Below are 19453 nucleotides of genomic sequence, written 5' to 3'. Positions count from 1 at the left end.
ATAGCAGTGAAAACATATATAGGCCTACTAATATAAATGAAAATATACTTCTGTGATTGTATGGTGCACTAAGACAGGGCATATGTGATGGTTTGTGCAAAGCCAGCTAGCTCCTAACATTTTGGGCAGAGAAGGTGTGTAGGAGAGGGGTGCTACCATGTGTCAAGCTAGCAAGTTGTTGCTCCCCGCCTCGTTCTCTCCTTCAGTTGTTTCCACCAATGGTAATATTGACATTAATGAGCTGAAGAAAATCAATACGGGCACTTTCCAGCCATCATCGAGAACAAGAAAAACATTCATGCTAATGGATCTTTCTGGCTAAATAGATTCATGTCTTTCACACACGCCAACGTCAGCGATCTGTCTGCCCATGGGAGGGGTGTAAGCCTCCACTTTGGGCCAGCTGAATTATTGAGGAAGAGTAAACAGGAAACAAGATGGTCCACTGGGGCTTGGTGTGTGTGTGTGTGTGTGTGTGTGTGTGTGTGTGTGTGTGTGTGTGTGTGTGTGTGTGTGTGTGTGTGTGTGTGTGTGTGTGTGTGTGAACGGGGATGCTGGAAGTGTCGGTTGATGCAGGCTGCTATTAGGGGACTCTTGAGCTCTGATGTTTCCTGTCAGGCTTGGGACACATACAAACACACACATAAACACACACCAAGTATGACTGGGTACAAATCATGAGTACCACGATTCCCATCATTGCTCGCATCTGATCCCACACTGATGTGTTGGGGTCAGTGCACTGCACTATGGGATTAACATTGTCTTAGTAAGTATGCATAATCGGAAATGAACCATCTTCAACACAGAAATATTGGCCCGAAATTGGTCACTAATAATTTGGAAATAGTATATTTTGTCAATTTGAACACGGCTCACCTTTCACAGGTTGTGTGCACTACTGCAAAAAATAATAATAAAAGTGACTTCATATCTAAAGCGTCCTTCAATAACTGTCGCAATAAAAACAATGGTTTTGTATTAATAATACAAATACTGAATTGTGTGTGAAAGGAAGGGTCAGGGTTAGATCCTGAGAACGGGAAACCCCCTGTAGTACTAGTTTGCACATGTAACTTCCATCTGTTTTCCCTGCCTAAATATAGGAGCAATGCACGTCCGCCATTATCCTCCTATATTTCCAGGTGCTCCTCTGTAGCTTGTCTGCTAGGCTACCTGGTGCATCCCCCCTCTGCTTAACATTTGGTCGCCCACCATGATGTCCACATCCTGTGCGAGGAACCGCCGTGGACCCCCTCCAGTGGATCGCCCAGTATGTGTGCAGCCTTTTAGCTCAACTCTAAACGGCCCCCTGAGATGAGTGTCACGTGCACACAGCATGTTCCCCACATTCCCAATAGTCCTGGATCACTGAGCAGTCCAACAGAGCATGTTGCGCTCGTTCCTGGCTAACAGCTCAGGGCAACAGAACGGGCTCTAGTGGGAAGTTAGTTAGCACTGGCCATCAGTTGACACAAGTGTGCAAATAGCACAATCCGCAAACATGTGTCCCGTTGCCAGAGATCCTCTCTCTCTCTCTCTCTCTCTCTGAACGAGGGCTCAGAAGGCCAACCCTCTGCATCACTCTGAGAGGCAGTCAAGCTGTAAGCAAACAGCAGACATGAAAGGTACCCTCAGGTGGGAGCGTGTGGGCTGATGTTAGTGCAGCAGAAATACTGTATATGTGTGTGTGTTTGTGTGTGTGTGTGTGTGTCTGTGTTTGTGCGTGTATGTGTGTGTGTTTGTGGATGATAGAGAGGGTACCACACATGGAAATGTCTGATTCATAGTCCACTTCAGGACACTAAGTGCTTTAAACACCCACAAGAAAACCATTGAGCCCTTTAGAAAGTGAATAGGGGAATGCAGACGGCACTCCACTTGTGTGGCCAGTGCATGGCTCCAAGTAATAATCGAGCAAAAACAGTAAAAAAAAAATAAGTACGCAGTCATCATTAAGACAAAACAAAGTAGACGATATTCAAGTTGTTTAATGTGAAACAATAACCATGGGCTTTTACTGTCAGGATAAGGCTCACTCAACCCCCAATGAACCAATCCACCAAGACTTGGCCTTGATTTCTCAAATAAATATGAACCTTTGGTAGTGTAGACTTCTTCTCACATGGCTGCCACCTGGTGTTTCCCCCTTGCTGAGGACAAGTAAGACAGACAATACCGGTCAGCAGGAGACAGGCAGTGTCACATTTGACTGGAAAGCGGTTCATGTAGGCCATATCGGTAAAGTTGTCGTAAAATAGCCAACACATCCTTTGATACAGTTTTAGCCGTTTGTTAAACTCCTACAGACCTGGCACTTCTTCAATTCGAACCCAAATCGCTGCATTCTACCTACAAGTATCCTTGGGCAAGATGTTAAACCCCCACCTGCTCATTAATAAATTGCATAGAGCACAAAAACAGTGTAAATCCCATTGGATAAAACGGATAGTTAAATCACTAAATATATGTTCACAAAGATGCATGATGACTCTTACCATTGCAACAGCATTTATGAGGAAATCTCTATAGCGGATCCTTGGCTTTGGATGGCCTGCCTCCTTCAGGTCAGATATACCTTTGTAACAGACCTTGGATAGAAAGCATCAAGTTAAATAAAGCTCATACGCATCTCTCAACCAGATGAATCATCGACCTCAATGTTCTCCCACCCACCGTTGTGTACCAAACATCACAGACAACATGGACTCTATATACAGGGATTATTTTATTAAGTGAATAAGCATCTTCAAAGGATTTATTCATCAAGTATGATCCATTTATTTCCCATGGATCCACGGGTTCAGGTCAATTACAATAACAATGTTCATAGGACAAAATACAAACCTGGGTCCACTGCATTCTGAATCAGATTCACATCAGAAAAACAAAGTGCATTTTACAGTAATATGGCAGCTTTCAAGCAACTCCAAAAGAAAACCAAAACAATGGATAAAATCACAAAGCAATACAGCATTTATTTTATTTCAGAAACGTTTAATACTGTGATCACTTCAAATGTATTTTCTTTTAATACCTTCACACTTTACAAAAAGGACATGAAAGCGAGATGTAAACAGTATTTCAATTTGATCAGTTTTAATCCAAATTTGAAATTGGTGTATCTTTACCCTTAATTCACTTGTCCCTTCTGCAGAATGATCAGTCAAGCGCACACACATAGTGCTTGGCCCCAGTCTTAAGTTCCCTTCTTCCTAATCTACAACAAACCACAACCAGGCATAAAAATAAACACACCAAAAATATTTTGGGAACATTTTAAAACTTTACAATACATAGGATGAGTACATATTCCACATCCTGTATATAGGCAACAATTTCTACAGAGAAAAAAAATCCACTGTGCAAACATTAATGAAAAATAACGATTGCACATATGTTACAAAATGGAATAGTTGTGGAACATCTGAACCCAATTGGTCTGAGTGGTACAGATAAGCAGCACAGTTAGAGGGCGAGTCTGTGCTGGAACATCCACAGGTTTACATCAATTATCCTTCAACTTTATGAACAATACGCGTCGCCGCAGTGCTGCTGATCTTACAGAAATCACTGCTTTCATCACCCCAAAGTGTCATTCCCTGGTATACTGGTTGTACTGGGAAATGTCAACTGAAAGTTGACAGGTCATTTTTGCAGACATGGGAGGTAATTGGGAACCTACCGCCGGTTGAAAAGGGCAATCTCGTCTCAGCTCCAAGCGACATGGGAACATTGACATGAAGGGTCTATTTTTGCAGTTTTCAGGTCTAAGGTTGTCCAATGAAATGTTTATTTCTTGATGTCTGCACTTACTAATCCAGACAGGCCGAACACACGGACTAGACGGACACAAGATTCCTACAACAGAACCAACACCTCAACACATTTCTGTTTGAGGAGATTTGTCTCTCTCTCTCTCTCCCTCCAACGTTTAAATCTATCTCCATCTCTCTGCCAGATGGCGGCAGCACAGGACGATTGTAGTCTTCTCCTGATTCATTCATGTTTGTTGTTTGACAATCAGTCAGGGTGATATCGCCATGCTTTTTCTTTAATCCCTGAAATGTTGATATGCTAATTTGAGTATGCCATCAAATAAGAGAATAGTGGTCTATTTTTGGGGGAATCTCCACAAACAATAAAATAGTTTGATAACAAATGGCTTTCATATCCCGACAATGGCATCATACGTAAAGTGCGGTTACAATTGACAGGATAAATGAATACATGAGAGCCTGTTGAACAACCCAACACACACACACACACACACACACACACACACACACACACACACACACACACACTTTAGGCACCTTGATGAGAAATGGCTATATAGTTCTTCTCGCTTCACAACAGTATGTGAACCCTTACCCAATTTCCAGGCATTCTTGCCTGGAAATATACCTTTTTTTACTGCCTATACATGTCAACATTAAAAAAGGGTGAATAACCATCTGCATGCTCTTGTAGCCATGAATGTAAACAAACAGTGGCATGCCCACACAGATAAACACACACACACACAAACACACACACACTACATCTTTCTCCATATCTGGGGTCCTGTTGGGCTCATTGTGCTGTGGAAAGGCAGATGGCTGATTTAAAAATACAGACCAAGTTACTGGGGGCTCCACTACAGACACACACCCGTCTGGTTCAGAGCTGTGGGATGACTGTGGACGACATCACACAGCGTGTGGGAGTGTTTTTGTGTCAGCAGCTGCTCTCCGCGAACACTACGACGACGACTACTACTTCAAAAGTAGAGCTCGTCCCCAACATCGCTCATCTCAGCTGTGGTTCAAAAAGGCACGTCCTGGCTCCACCCACCGCTCAGTGATGAAGCCCCACCCCCACACACACACACACACACACACACACACACACACGCAATCTGCAGTTGCTTAACTCGCACCGATAAGTGTGAGAAGTCAACGGTCGGTCAATCAAATCGATGGCCTGACAGAATCCCTGTGATGAAGTTGTTTCCATCAAACAAAGACCGTCCGAATATAGTTCCACACATTCAACAGAAACCCACACACATGCATACACAAACAACTGCACGTAATATGCTCTCTGATTGTATGTCTTTAAGCTTCTTTATGGTCTCCTCCGGTTCTTCTGTCCTGTCTCATTGGGATTAGCACTGTTTTTTTTCGCAAAGTCAGTTTGTTGGGAGCAAATGATGAGAAAACTCAAAGGGGAAAAAAGCATGGCATTCTACTGGTCACCACTAGAGGACACAGGAAACAACACAACAGTAGGCTTGGGGAAGCACAAACTACAATGAGAAACATTGCAGAACCATATAACCATATTAGGCTCAAGGCAGAACAAGCAAAACAATCAAAGAGGGTTGGGGGGGGGGAGCTATTTAAATAATAATATAGGAAGCAACCCTTTTCATATATATTTTTATATATATATATAAACATAACACTGATGTCAGTTGCACTTCACTAATCAATCAACTTAATTATTGGAATTATAATACAAGGAAATAAATTAAATCGGAGAAAACGTCCCACGAATGTTTACGCTGTGGGAACTAGGGAGTCCTCACCGCCATGACTTCCTACTGAAGATGGGGGGGCTCCTTCTCCCATGACCCTCTCCTCTCGGCGAGCCGTCCTGAAGCTGGGAGCCCTAGAGGCTGCGGCGGGGCGAGGTAAGGGGGCGGGCTGCGTGTCCCCTCCCCGTGCCACCAGCATGCTGCTGCGTCGTAGGCCACGCTTCTCCAGCACTTGATCCTATTGCTTGGTTTTCTTATCAGGGTTTTGTTTCTGAAGACCTTGTGAAGAAATGGGACGAAAACAAGGGACGTCCCGGACACTACTCGGGTGGGTTTCCCATGGCACAGCTTCCGATGGCTTTTCAGTGAGCCCCCCCCTGGGCCGGGGGTCCGGGAGGTCCCCCAGGGCGGGCCGGCGCCGCCTGTACAGTACAGACCGGGGAACGGGGTGTGGAGACCCCTCGGACCCAAGTGGAGGACCACCAGCTTATGTGTGCGTGTAGAAAAAGACACCGCCCTGTGGGATGGCTCTGGCCGGCGGGACTGTATTCAACAGGAAGGCTTTACGTTTTGTGAAGAGTACAGGCAGTCCCCAGAAGTACCAGGCACAAAACATGGCGGATTCTAAAGTCCTTCTGAATGGGTTTCAATAGAAAAATGTGTGGCGTCTGGTTTTTATGGTGGGCAATGGCTCACCGATGGTTGGCAATATCGGGAGTGGCAAGGGTGGTCTGACGGGTTTCAAGCTGAGAGGTGGGGAGATTCTCGATGCACCATACTTACAAATGTCGAAAGAGAGCAATAGAAAGAGAATGGGAGCGAGAGCGAGAGAAAGGGCAGTGCCAGAGAGGGACATGTCCAGAGGCGGTGGTGGTGGGGGCTGGGTCGCCGGGTTGTGCTTGGAGAGGCCCTTGTTCAAATGATTGCTTTATTCCCCTCTTCTCTCTCCGTGCTGGACATGGTCGTCCTGAGTAGTAGGACAGGGGGTTGGATTGTAGGACCTCCAGGTTCCTCCTGCCTCTGGGCCAGGACAGACCGGTGGAAGTGTGTCTCCAGAGCTGGTGATCCAGCCTCCGATCTTCCAAGGGATGAACCGTCCCTTTCCTCCTAGTCCCTTCGGTGTGCGTCAGCGGGTTTGTGCTTTTCAATACATGTCGGAATGGATGCTGTGTGTGTGTGTGTCTTTGTGTGGCTGTCTGGCAATGTGTGTGTGTGTATGTCTGGCAGTGTGTGTGTGGGTATGTCTGGCAGTGTGTGCGTCAGTGTGTGTGTGTATGTGTGTGTCTGGCTGTGTGTGTGTGTGTCAGTATGTGTGTGTGTGTGTGTGTCAGTGTGTGTGTGTCAGTGTGTGTGTGTGTGTGTGTGTGTGTGTGTGTGTGTGTGTGTGTGTGTGTCTGGCAGTATCTGTGTGTGTGTGTGTCTGGCAGTATGTGTGTGTGTGTGTGTGTGTGTCAGTGTGTGTGTGTGGGTGTCTGGCAGTGTCTGTGTGTGTGTGTGTCAGTGTGTGTGTGTGTGTGTCTGGCAGTGTCTGTGTGTGTGTGTGTCAGTGTGTGTGTGTGTGTGTGGTCTGGCAGTGTGTCCGGGTGCGTTGGGCGAGTCAGTTCATGTCGATGGTGTTGAACACCCACTCGGTGAACTTCTTGAGCTTGGCAGCGGAGGTCTGAGACTCCTCCTTCAGCCGCTGGTTGTCGTCCCACAGCCTCTTGATCTGGGTCTGGAGGCGCGCCTTGTCCTCACGCTCCTATCCCCCCGGGGGGGGGGGGGAGGGAGAGAGACATGTACCATGAAGTTCATTTAGTCAAAGTTGCAACTGAACTGAGGACAACCAATACAGGCATCCAATCTTAATTTGACTAGCTGCCACTAGAAGTCAGTGCTGTGCGGCGCAGTTGAAAATCAATGCTTATTGCTGAAGTTAATACATATGTAAACAAAAACATGATTAAATCTAATCTTAGATTTAAGATTAGAATTCTCAATGCAATTGTAGATGGCTAATCTTTCATTCTCTCCGAGGATGTGTGTTGTGTGTGTGTGTGTGTGTGTGTGCGGCTGTACCTTCTTCAGGTCCTCCTGCAGCATCTTCACCATGGCCTCCAGCTTGGTGACCTTCCTCTCCAGCCCTATGTGGCCCTCGCTGGGGGGGGGGGGGGGGGGGGGAGAGAGACATGTACCATGAAGTTAATTTAGTCACTCTGATCCAAAGTTGCAACTGAACTGAGGACAAGTTTAGGGAATACCCTGGGTCTCTTGCCGTCTGGTTTTGTTCTCGGTTACACGTGTCGGTTAGGCGTGTGTGTGCGTGTGAGAAAGATCAAATATGTGTGTGTGTGTTTGTGTGAGGTAGATCAAATATGTGTGTGTGTGGTAGATCAAAGTTATGCGTGTGTGTGTGTGTGTGTGCGTGGTAGATAAAATATATGTGTGTGTGTGTGTGATACCTGGAGGAGGGTCTTGATATTGGCGGGGGCTGCAGCTCTATGTGGGGCTGCTGGGGGCTGGAGGCGCCACTGCCCCGGTGATGACTGGGGTCTGAGTACACAAAGCCTCTCTGGACTGCGCACACACACACACACACACACACACACACACACACACACACACACACACACACACACACACACACACACACACACACACACACACACACACACACACACACACACACACACACACACACACACACACACACACACACACACGACAGGCGTTATCATCGTGGCGACCACAACTTCAAGTTCGGGTTCCAACTGCAATCGTAATGGAACAGTGTTGTAACAAACTAACAGCATAAGTATTGAATCTCTGTGTGCCTATATGTGCAATGTGCACAATTTGTCTCACCGTCAAAGGTGTTGGCCACGTCCACCAGGTGCGTCCAGTCCAGGGGGCTGTCCCTTTCCAGAGACGGTGGGAGGGGCATCAGCTCCTGGGGGAGGGGCCTACGCTGACGCTCCACCAGCTCCACCAATGAGGTGTCGGACGCAGACAAGTCGCCTGCATGCAACACACAGGGTTAATGAGTTGTAACATAGTTCACACATTCATAGCAACAGGCCACATAGGTCCTTGGCGACTACAAGAAGCCATTCATTCATGTACCAATTCTAGAGGTACGAGCGGCCCAGGTGTTCGAGGGACCCAGAAGCTCAAGGCCACACAAACAACTGTAATTCCCGCACATAGCCACAAAACAAGTTGCAATGCCAACACATAGCCGCAAGGGACAGCATAAAGACACATACGGGGTTCCAGGGGGCGGGAGTTCAGCACCATGCTTAGCCAATCAGACAAACAGCAAAAATAAAACGCTAACATACATGCATTTGTATTTAAGCTGTATAAATGACACCACTTAGACAGGACTTTCCTCCAAAAAATCAATTTTCTAATCTTTAGACAAAATCCATTTTCCCCACTTTAGACACTTGGGGGCAGCAGATACACAGAGACACGCGGTGGCATTTGAGCCCATTGAGTATGCACACCCACACACATCCTCATCTCAAGGCCTGCTTCTCTGTGTGGGCAGGGGAGCCTTAACACAGGTACAACACTGTTGTACAGTCATTCAATTCAGGTTTCTATATTTAAAAATGATATTTGAAATACACTTGCGAACATAACTGCGTTCTTATCGAGAGACACAAATGGCGAAGCACATATATTTAGTCCTTGGGAGTGACGAATCGATTGACAAGCAGCATAACATTTTAATATTTTACGATTATTATGAAAGACTGCTGCTCTCTGCTCGGACTAAAACCTGCTCTAGTACGGAATAATTATGTGCCGCCGTGACTGAATGTGGCAGTGTTAGGACAGCCAAAACCAACATACACTATAAAAGCCCTCATCAAAACCTTGATACTAGGGTCCACCCACTATATGGTCCCCCACTTCCATCTACACTGGCCTTACTAACCCGAGAGAAATATACTGTCGATTTTACAAGTGATTCAGAAACACAAAATAAAAAATAAGGTTTCAGATGAATGTGCAATATATTGGTTGACGACAGGTGACGTAGGAACTGAGCGCTGAACGTCACAGCGCGAGAGCTTCTGTCTAGAAGGCATCCTATTTTTCCTTTCAATCTAACCCTAGAGTGTAGCACCACCTCCGGAGGCAACCACCTCCCCTAAGGCCATCAGCGCCCGCTTTAGACGGCGGGTAACGGCCCTGTGCAACCATCTCCTGAACGTTTCCAAACGTGTGATTCTGGTGGAAACAAAGGCCATCGTTAGCCTGGCTAACACCAGACCTCATCTCAATCTACATTGAGATGAGGTCTGGGAACCACACATTAATTTTCTCGTATTTGAGGTGTGGTTTACGATTGCCCGGAGCCGTTTATTGGGTGCCACGAATGTCTATCATATGAGTCTGTACGTAGCTCACAGCCAATCAAAGCCTGTTGGTAGCAGGGCAAAGACATCCTTGTTGGTAATGAAAGATTTAACGCCGAAAGATGCTTTTTTAAAAAAAAAACGTGCATTCTAAACTAAATAGAACATTATCTAAGGCTGCATCGAAAGGTAACGCGTCTGCTGCCCTTTTGGATCCGTAAACTACAAGCTTCGGTGTGTCGCATAGACGTCGTCATCGTCTTGCCGTCCCTCCCCGTTCTGTGATTGGTTCCCCATCTCAGGCAAAAATCTGATCCATGGAATCCAGGCTGCCTTGCGCACGAAATGAAATCGCGCGCAAGGCAGCATGGGTATACCCAGGCTAGGCCGTCGTCACAGCGACCCCCCCCGCCCCCGCCCTGGTGTTGGCCCCACCGTGGAGCTTGATGCCCAGCTTGTAGGAGGGCCGGCGCAGGGGCACGCCGCGCGTGGTGGGCGAGCGCGGCACGGTGGAGCAGCTGAACAGCACGTCGGAGCCCAGCGTCTGCTCCGACGCCGAGTCGGTGAGGGGCGGCGGCCGCTGGCCCCGGTAGATGCTCTCGTCGGACAGCGTGCGGTGCAGGGAGTGCCGGTGGCGGGGGGGCTTGGACCCCGGGGACGACTGGGGGGGGGGGAGGGGAGAGAGGCTTCGTTAAGGAGGAGGCGATTTAGGAATCGCCTTCTGTTGTTTATCAGATCACTTTTAGCATCTTTTCTTTCCACTGTTTGATCAATAAAGAATTTCTGGGTGATTGATTTTGTTTTTGTTACTTTTCTTCTCAGTGCATAAGAGCCCTGAATACAAAGTTGATGTTGATTAATGATGAGCAGAGGGCGGACACGCAAACTGAGGAAGAGGAGGGAGGGCCCAGCTCGGCACGGTAGGGCAACAACAACAATATAGCAAATAGAAGACATAAACCCAGTCATACTCATACTTTTTTGTTTGTGTTATATTACAATAATCCCATAATATACGGTAATGCGGCCCATCAACCAGGGGAAAGTCCACTGTAATAAGGAGTGCGTATGGTAATGGGACCGGCTCGGTAACTCACTCCAGGCAGTTGGGCAGCAGAGGACGGTGGCTTGACTGATGAGCGGCGCTCGGTATCGGTGTGAGGGAACGCGCCCCTGGTCAATGAAGTGCGCCTTTCCTTACTCATTCTTAAAATTAGCATCGCTTCCCCAAGCGACATAAATCAGGATCAAGACGTGGGCTGGCGGTGGTTGTGCATGCGGGAGGCGGCTCCATGTGCGACCCAGCGAGAGCCACAGAGGCCTGCCTGCGGGGCTCACCTTGTCCTTGTGTCTACGGGGCAGCGGCGGGGGGCTGTCGTTGTGCCTCTTGGTGTCCTCCTCCATGACCGACTTGGCGTAGAGCTGGGGGGAGTGCATGTCCCGCAGGGAGGGCCGGGCCGCCGGCGTCGGCACGCCCCCCTCCATCCCGCCCTCGCCTGGAGACTTCCTGACGCGCGCACGCACGCACGCACGCACGCACGCACACACACACACACACACACACACACACACACACACACACACACACACACACACACACACACACACACACACACACACACACACACACACACACACACACACACACATTTGTTATGGGATCAAAGGCACACATGCATTTGGTTTGCCTAGCGGTTAACGGTGTGTGATATGAATACAAGATATACACAAGTTCTTCTGCAGGTTTTGTGAGACGGCAACACGAGTACGTGTGCAACGCTGCCGCAAACCCTGCCCAGCGGGGAAGCGCATTTCATTGATGCCATGATATTTCCGCAGCAATGACTCATTCGCCGAAATAAGCTTGAATTCTCCCCAAAGGATCTGGCTTCACAGTGAACAGTGTTTTCTTGGTATGCTTTTCATGTAATGTGGAGGCGTCCTCGCTAGGCTTGTCAATCAAACATCTTGGAAGCCTATTAGATCTCCTGGCATTCACTGTTTTCTATCCTCTAACGCCCAGATTCACTGTGGTGTGTGGAAATAGTCACCCACTATAACCACTATAACAGCACCGAAATCTGTGTCTATCAACATGGAAAACTAATCTAAAGGTTCTCTTAGCTCCGCCGGAGGAGGGGATCCAAGTACTGTGACCACTGCGACTACGCTTAGTCACAGATCAGAAGGAGACCAAGCGACGGCGTTGTCCCTCGAAATCAGCCAACCAAGATTTCCTGGTGGAAGCGCATTGACAATCGCAGTATTGCCAATCCAAAGCGCCTGAAGGCCGATCTAATCAGAAGGCTTGGGACCGTTGCCAGGGGCCACGAATGACTCGTATGCTGGTTGCACAACCGAGGACGCCCTGGAACAAGGCACTTGAGATCCCAAAGCTTGTGGCGGTGACGTGTTGCAACCGTTTCTTCTGGCTGCAGAAGAGCGTCGGCTCCAGACGGCTCTGCACTGTTTGCCTTTTGAAGACACCGGATTTATTTTTAACCACCCGAACAGAAGCCACAATATTGTTCTTTCTTTCCGTCACATGAATCATAGCAACATTCCTTTCATAGATCTATAAAATACACCTAAACACCCAAAAGGCAGATTTTCTCAAAAGTACATTCAGCAGATGTTCTTTTCCAAAGTGAGGCTGAGAACAATCCCCACGCACAATCCACACTGGAGTAGCGACAACAAAAGTGACATTTCTGCGAACCTCATTAAAAAAAACAAAGAGTTCCCCTGGAATAAAAATGTATCAGGAGTGATCCTCCTCTTTCTTTGTCCTTACTTGCGCGTGTCTCCAAAGTCCACAGAGTTGATGGTGGAGCCGGGCTTGCGCCAGCCAATCAGGTACTTGGACTGAGCGCCCTGGCGAGGGTAGAAGCTCTTGGGGCCCGGGGACACCGAGGAGGCCTGGGAGGAGGGCGAGGTGGCCGAGGAGGACGACGACGACGACTCCTCGCGGGGAGAGCTGTGGCCCGAGTGGCGGGAGCTGAGGGAAGAGCACAGGGAGTTCCACCGTACTTAAACCTGCACTAGGTCACTTTGCAATGGCAGCCAGTGAAACGTGTCTGAAGTTAACTCGCTCTCCCGCCAGCGGCAAGTCTGAAAATGTGTTGCTACTGGGAAACCTCACACAGTGCAGGTTCAACTATGTAGAATCTTTGAACACACACATCCAATATGTTCAATTGATGAATGTCCATGGGCCCAAATTAAGAAGTATTAGTGCACATACACACACACACACACACACACAGACACACACACACCTGGAGTGGGAGCCGACGTCGCTCAGACTGTACGTGCTGCTGTCCCGGACCAGCAGGTGGGTGGGGGGGGTGCGGCCCGTGCGCTCCATGCTGCTCTCCGACGGGGGCGGCACGGGCGCCTCGGCCGCGGCGGGGGACCGCTCCAGCATCCTGCGGCCCCCCTCGGTGGGGCTGTGCCACGGGGAGGGCGTGGCCCGCTCTCGGCTGTCCCGACCCTCTCGGCTGTCCCGACCCTCTCGGCTGTCCCGGCCATCCCTAGACCCGCCTCCAGCAGCGCCGGGCGCCAGCAGGGAGCTGGAGCTGCCGTGGTGGGAGTGGGGGTGGGCGTGGCCGTGGGAGTGGCCGTGGTGCGGCGCACCGTAGGAGCCCGTGTCGATGCTGCTGTCAGCTGAGGCGCCCCCGAGGTAGCCGCCGCCGCCCAGGCCGTTGGGCTCCGCCTCGGCCGGATCGCCTCCGGTACCAGAGGGCCCCCCCCCGCCGCTGCTGCCGCCGCCGCCACCGCCGCCGCCGCCACCGGCCCCCAGGTCAAACCACTTGTCGCCGTCGCTGAGGCCCCCGCTGGAGGCGGTGCTGGACAGGGTGTTGCTGCTGGAGTGGCCCGAGTAGGGGCCGTCCGACTGCACAACACACGGCAGGAGGGAGACGGGTCAGTCCGGGTCGGAGGCCAAATGCTACGTTTCATCAGGGCTAATCCCGGGCTAGCGGCTGAGACACGCTGCCGCAACCTTAGCGAAAACCAAAACCAGTGGAATGGAAACTCCTCACACTTTTATGTTTTATATAACGACGAAATGGCATCCAGACAATAAACTGACTATGTTGCATAAATAGTTTGTAAAGTCACATATAATATGACCCTTACTGTCTTTCATGCAGCCACAAACTTTTAGGGCTCATGCTGTGATAATCCTGCGATGAAATGAGTCTTGTATAAAGCCCTTTTCATGCATTTGTTTGATGATAAAGTGTTTGTGTTTCTCGGTGTATTCACTGCTTGAGAAGCCCTCTTATTACATTTGTATGCCCTTCCTCCTACGCTGGTAATCACTTCGCAAGCTGAAGCTACCGCTCATGATTAGTTTGAGTCAGCACCAAACTCAGTAATATCACAGAAACACAGTGGAAAAACGAGCAATATGTTTGATGCATCATTGATTGTGACTGGTGGTGGGGTGAGAGCTCATGGAGAGGCTGACCTGGCTTCCTTTCTTTGGGGACAGGTGAATGACCTGCTCCTGCCTCTGGATGCGTGGAGCTCCTGAGTAGCCTGGGCCAGACTTTGCCACGGGCGCTTCTGCAAAGTACACAGACACACACACCATTGAAGACCATCACATGGAGGCTTTTCAGTCACACACAGCAACACAAAAACATGATCTGGGTTATAATGAGACATTTGCATCATAGTTTATACCCAAGACTTCAAAATCAATGGTAATCTAACTACCTATCTATCTATATTTATATATATATTCTTCCTGTCCCACATCCTTATCACCATTTATTTAGCTAGCAGGGAGATACTGTCTGGGTGTGTGAGAGTGTTTTTCGGCATATTAAAATAATGTGCTAGCCGCTCGAGTATAACAGCCAGGTAATGACTAGAGCCAGACAGAGGAGAGAGGAATGACAGAGACGAGGTGTGGTTTAGCAATGGGCACCTCATTATACCACTCTGTCTCTTCCACTAATGAGGTTGTTGTTAGCGGGTTGTGTGTTAGGTCACGTGCACTCGTGTGTGTGTGTGTGTGTGTGTGTGTGTGTGTGTGTGTGTGTGTGTGTGTGTGTGTGTGTGTGTGTGTGTGCGTGCGTGCGTTGTTATTATTTATTTATTGAAGGAGCTCATGAATATTGTTGTTCATAATGCATCTTTTCTCAGTTGTGATCTTGGAGTTGCTTTGCATAATATGCTTCATGTTACGCATGCTCTCCATCGCCTCAGTCGATTGATTCCTTGCACAGATCAGGGGATTGCTGAAGAACGTAGTACAAGGGCCCTACGATCGGTGGTCCTGTGGGACTGTGCGCTTGTGAAGGAGGGGGAAGAGAGAGCAAACGGAGGGCCAGGATCGTGTGACTGGGGTTGTTTCTGAATGGCAGAAAGACCGCATAATCAGAGAGGACGATAGGGAGAGATTCCAAAACACACTACTGGCATGCTCTGGTACAAGATCTTTTTGGGGGTTTTGACCGCGTCCGAGCGGGCCCCCCGGTCCTAGGTCGGGCGCACCACAAAATGAAAGACTAGGAAAGCCTTTCTCCTTATTTTAGCCCTTGTGTAGGCAGTGTGTGTGTGTGTGTGTGTGTGTGTGTGTGTGTGTGTGTGTGTGTGTGTGTGTGTGTGTGTGTGTGTGTGTGTGTGTGTGTGTGTGTGTGTGTACATCAGCTGGTGCCTAGAGGAATGCGACACTTGAAAAGAGGTGGAGATGCAGCGATGGTTTAGAAGAAACACTGAGCAGCTCGATGTGAGGCAATTCTACCTATAGAAGGGAGCTGCATGAGAGAGACACACTGTGTGTGTGTGTGTGTGTGTGTGTGTGTGTGTGTGTGTGTGTGTGTGTGTGTGTGTGTGTGTGTGTGTGTGTGTGAGTGTGAGTGTGAGAGAGAGAGATGAGGGGGAAGTAAGTAGGTGGGTGGGTGTTGAGTTATAATACAAGTTGACCTTGAGGTGGCAGAAAGCGCCTGAGGAGGCACGAGGGAGCGGAAGCAGCACACAGAGAGGTGGTTATACAACTGTATCCAGAGGTATACCCCTCTCTCAGAGCCAGAAACAGAGAGAGAAAAGCCAGGCAGTAAATACATAGAAATAAAATAAATGAAAATGAATGAAGTGTTCACCGAGGGGAGAGAGAAGATGTTCACACACTGCTTTTCGAACTGCTGTGCTGAGAATACTTAATTTATTTCACTGTTCTCCCTCTCTCCCAGTGCTCTCTCCCCGCTCGTCTCTCTCTCCAACTGATCTGCTCAATGCCATCTCTTTGGTCTCTCTCTCGGCGCTCTCTCTCCCCCCACTTCACTTTCAGACTGCTTTTTCTCATTGCTATCTCTTTGCTCCATACCCCGTTCGCTCTCTCTCTCTCTTTGCTCTCTCACACTGCTCTTTCTCTACCATTCTCTCACTCTCTCTATCTCTATCTATTTGCTCTCTCCCCCGTTCTCTCTCTCTCTCTCTTGCTGCTATCTCTTTGCTCTCTCCCCCGTTCTCTCTCTCTCTTGCTGCTATCTCTTTGCTCTCTCCCCCGTTCTCTCTCTCTCGCTCTTGCTGCTATCTCCTGCGCTCTCAGTGTCACTACCATCTCTTTGCTGTGCCTCCCACTGCTGTATCTCCCTGTCCTCTCTCTCTCTCTACTCTTTCTGCTCGCTCTCTCCCTCTCAGCCCTCTCCCTCTCCCTTCCTCTTTGCACATTCTCTTGATGCTTCGCAGAGGCTGCAATTTCCTTGGCATCCAGGAGGAGGGAGAGGAGGAGGTAGAGGAGGAGGAAGAGGAGGGGGAAAGAGAGGTGGAAAGAGAGGGGGAGGGTGGTCAGCGCCAATGCAGCGGTGGGATGGGGTGATGGGAGCTGGGAATAAAAGAGGACAGACAGGTGGCTACAGTTTCCATGTCCCGTGTTCAGGGAGGGGACGTGAGCAGAGAGTCCTGATGAATGCTGAGCTCTCTGAAGCCACGGACAGCCTGGCTCGCTGTCTGTGTGCTAAACCTTCAAAACACGTATGTACAGCGCATGGAAAAGGAGAAAACCTTTTCCGCCGCCCACTCTAGAACAGAACGAAGGACAGAGACAGGTGGAATGAAAGCAGAAGACAAACAAGGGAGTATTCTGCACATACTGAGCCTTCTTTACTTCGAATTCAGATCACACGCATACTCCCACACAGGGAATGACGCGTGCACACACACACCCACACAGGGGAATGACACGTGCACACACACACCCACACAGGGGAATGACACGCGCACACACACACCAACACAGGGGAATGACGCGTGCACACACACCCCCACACATTTTGACGGTGTAACGTCTGTCCCACTGACAATCTTGCTTGACCTTAATGTGATACGATACCTAACTTTTCTAGGAGCAATAATGTCTATTGTTTTCATTGTTTCCCCAAAATACACCCACGTTGTTGTTTCTGTGATTTAATATATCAGTTTTACATGTAGATAATGCGTCAAAATTGCAATACTGTGAATATTGCTACATTTTAAATTCCACACTTTGTCAAATGTTTCTGCATTATAATGTAATCCTCGAAATTGTATCAGATAATGAGACCAAGTAAACATAAAAGAAAAGTTTACCTGCAGAGCCTCTGTCGACCGCTCCCCCTTCCTCCATCCTTGACCAATTAGGAGTGGACTTGCCGCTGGACCCGCCTTCTCCCACAACCTGACGCTCTGAGGACATGGGGGAGTGACGGCTGCCTCCGAATCTGGACGTGTCACACACACACACACACACATTATAGTAGTATATACATTATATTAACCAAACACGAGTGACTCATGATCAGTTAGGGCTGTACACACACACACACAGAGACGGACAGACGGACAGTTCCTTACTGCTCCGGCATGGACTTCTGGGTCCTCCAGTGGGAGGAGCTAGCGGAGGCGTCACTGGAGCAGGACAGGTTGCTAGGGGAACTGCGGTTGTGGGGGGAGCGGCCCAGCGCCAGAGAGGACCCCAGGCCATAGCCGTCACTGCCGCCCGGGGACATCCTGGTGAAGACAGACACACACACACACACACACACACACACACACACACACACACACACACACACACACACACACACACACACACACACACACACACACACACACACACACACACACACACACACACACACGTATGAGAATAGATGAACAAAGTTTGACAGGGTCCACTGGGTAGGCTGCTTCGCTGATCTATTCAGCACACATCTAGCTGGACACGCCCCCTCGTGATGTCAGAAGAGGCCCTCCTATGCGCGAGTGTGTGCACCCGTGTGCGTCCGTTCCCCCTCACCGCTTGGGGTCCAGCGGCCGCCCGTCGCTGCTGACGCTGCGGGGGATGACGCCGCCGCCGCCCCGCTCCAGCCGCTCGGCCGACAGCGTCTTGCCCCCCGAGCTGCCCAGGCTGACGGCCCGGTTGGGCGTGTGGGGCTGGGGCGAGGCCGTCAGCGACTGCTGGGGGCTGCTGGAGGTCCGCTGCCACTTGTTGTTGTTGCTGCGGAAGGGGAACTTGTACTCGAAGGAGCCGCCGCTGCTGCTGTCGCTGCTGCCCTTGTAGTCCACCGTGGGCACGCGGAACATCTCCGAGCAGCCCCTGGGGAGGCACGCCGCGACGGGTGTGTTAGCAGGGCGCCGGGTGTAAGGTGTGGATGTGTTACCATTACGGCGGGTATAGGTTGTGGATGTGTTAGCATGTCGGCAGTATAGGTTGTGGATGTGTTAGCATGTCGGCAGTATAAGTTGTTGATGTGTTACCATTACGGCGGGTATAGGTTGTGGATTTGTTAGCGTGTCGCGGTATAGGTTGTGGATGTGTTAGCATGTCGGCAGTATAGGTTGTGGATGTGTTAGCATGTCGGCAGTATAAGTTGTTGATGTGTTACCATTACGGCGGGTATAGGTTGTGGATTTGTTAGCGTGTCGCGGTATAGGTTGTGGATGTGTTAGCATGTCGGCAGTATAGGTTGTGGATGTGTTAGCATGTCGGCAGTATAAGTTGTTGATGTGTTACCATTACGGCGGGTATAGGTTGTGGATTTGTTAGCGTGTCGCGGTATAGGTTGTGGATGTGTTAGCATGTCGGCAGTATAGGTTGTGGATGTGTTAGCATGTCGGCAGTATAAGTTGTTGATGTGTTACCATTACGGCGGGTATAGGTTGTGGATTTGTTAGCGTGTCGCGGTATAGGTTGTGGATTTGTTAGCGTGTCGCGGTATAGGTTGTGGATGTGTTAGCATTACGGCGGGTATAGGTTGTGGATGTGTTACCAATACGGTGGTATAGGTTGTGGATGTGTTAGCATTACGGCGGGCATAGGTTGTGGATGTGTTAGCATTACGGCGGGTATAGGTTGTGGATGTGTTAGCATTACGGCGGGTATAGGTTGTGGATGTGTTACCATTACGGTGGGTATAGGTTGTGGATGTGTTACCATTACGGTGGGTATAGGTTGTGGATGTGTTAGCATGTCGGCGGTATAGGTTGTGGATGTGTTAGCATGTCGGCGGGTATATGTTATGGATTGTGTTGGCAGGTTGAAGTTATGGATGTGTTGGCGCGTGTGTTTTGAGGTTATGGATGT

At 49.4% G+C, this 19453-nt stretch overlaps 1 protein-coding gene across 1 annotated transcript in view; it reads right to left on the bottom strand.

Moving 5' to 3' along the window:
• Nucleotides 1-2710: 2710 nt before the first annotated feature.
• The window catches only part of sipa1l1 (signal-induced proliferation-associated 1 like 1), a 35680-nt gene continuing 18937 nt past the window's right edge, over nt 2711-19453 (bottom strand). The window contains exons 11-22 of the mRNA XM_060041015.1: nt 18167-18466; nt 17722-17877; nt 17458-17588; nt 14345-14442; nt 13149-13765; nt 12665-12868; nt 11209-11377; nt 10306-10531; nt 8366-8518; nt 7963-8077; nt 7580-7658; nt 2711-7262 (exon numbers count right to left, since the gene is read on the bottom strand). Coding sequence (XP_059896998.1) covers nt 7119-7262; nt 7580-7658; nt 7963-8077; nt 8366-8518; nt 10306-10531; nt 11209-11377; nt 12665-12868; nt 13149-13765; nt 14345-14442; nt 17458-17588; nt 17722-17877; nt 18167-18466 — 2392 coding nt within the window. The 3' untranslated portion in view covers nt 2711-7118. The remainder of the gene's footprint in view (nt 7263-7579; nt 7659-7962; nt 8078-8365; nt 8519-10305; nt 10532-11208; nt 11378-12664; nt 12869-13148; nt 13766-14344; nt 14443-17457; nt 17589-17721; nt 17878-18166; nt 18467-19453) is intronic.

This window comes from Gadus macrocephalus, chromosome 21 (genome assembly GCF_031168955.1).
Source record: "Gadus macrocephalus chromosome 21, ASM3116895v1".
NCBI lineage: Eukaryota > Metazoa > Chordata > Actinopteri > Gadiformes > Gadidae > Gadus > Gadus macrocephalus.
This window is presented reverse-complemented; position numbering and strand designations above follow the sequence as displayed.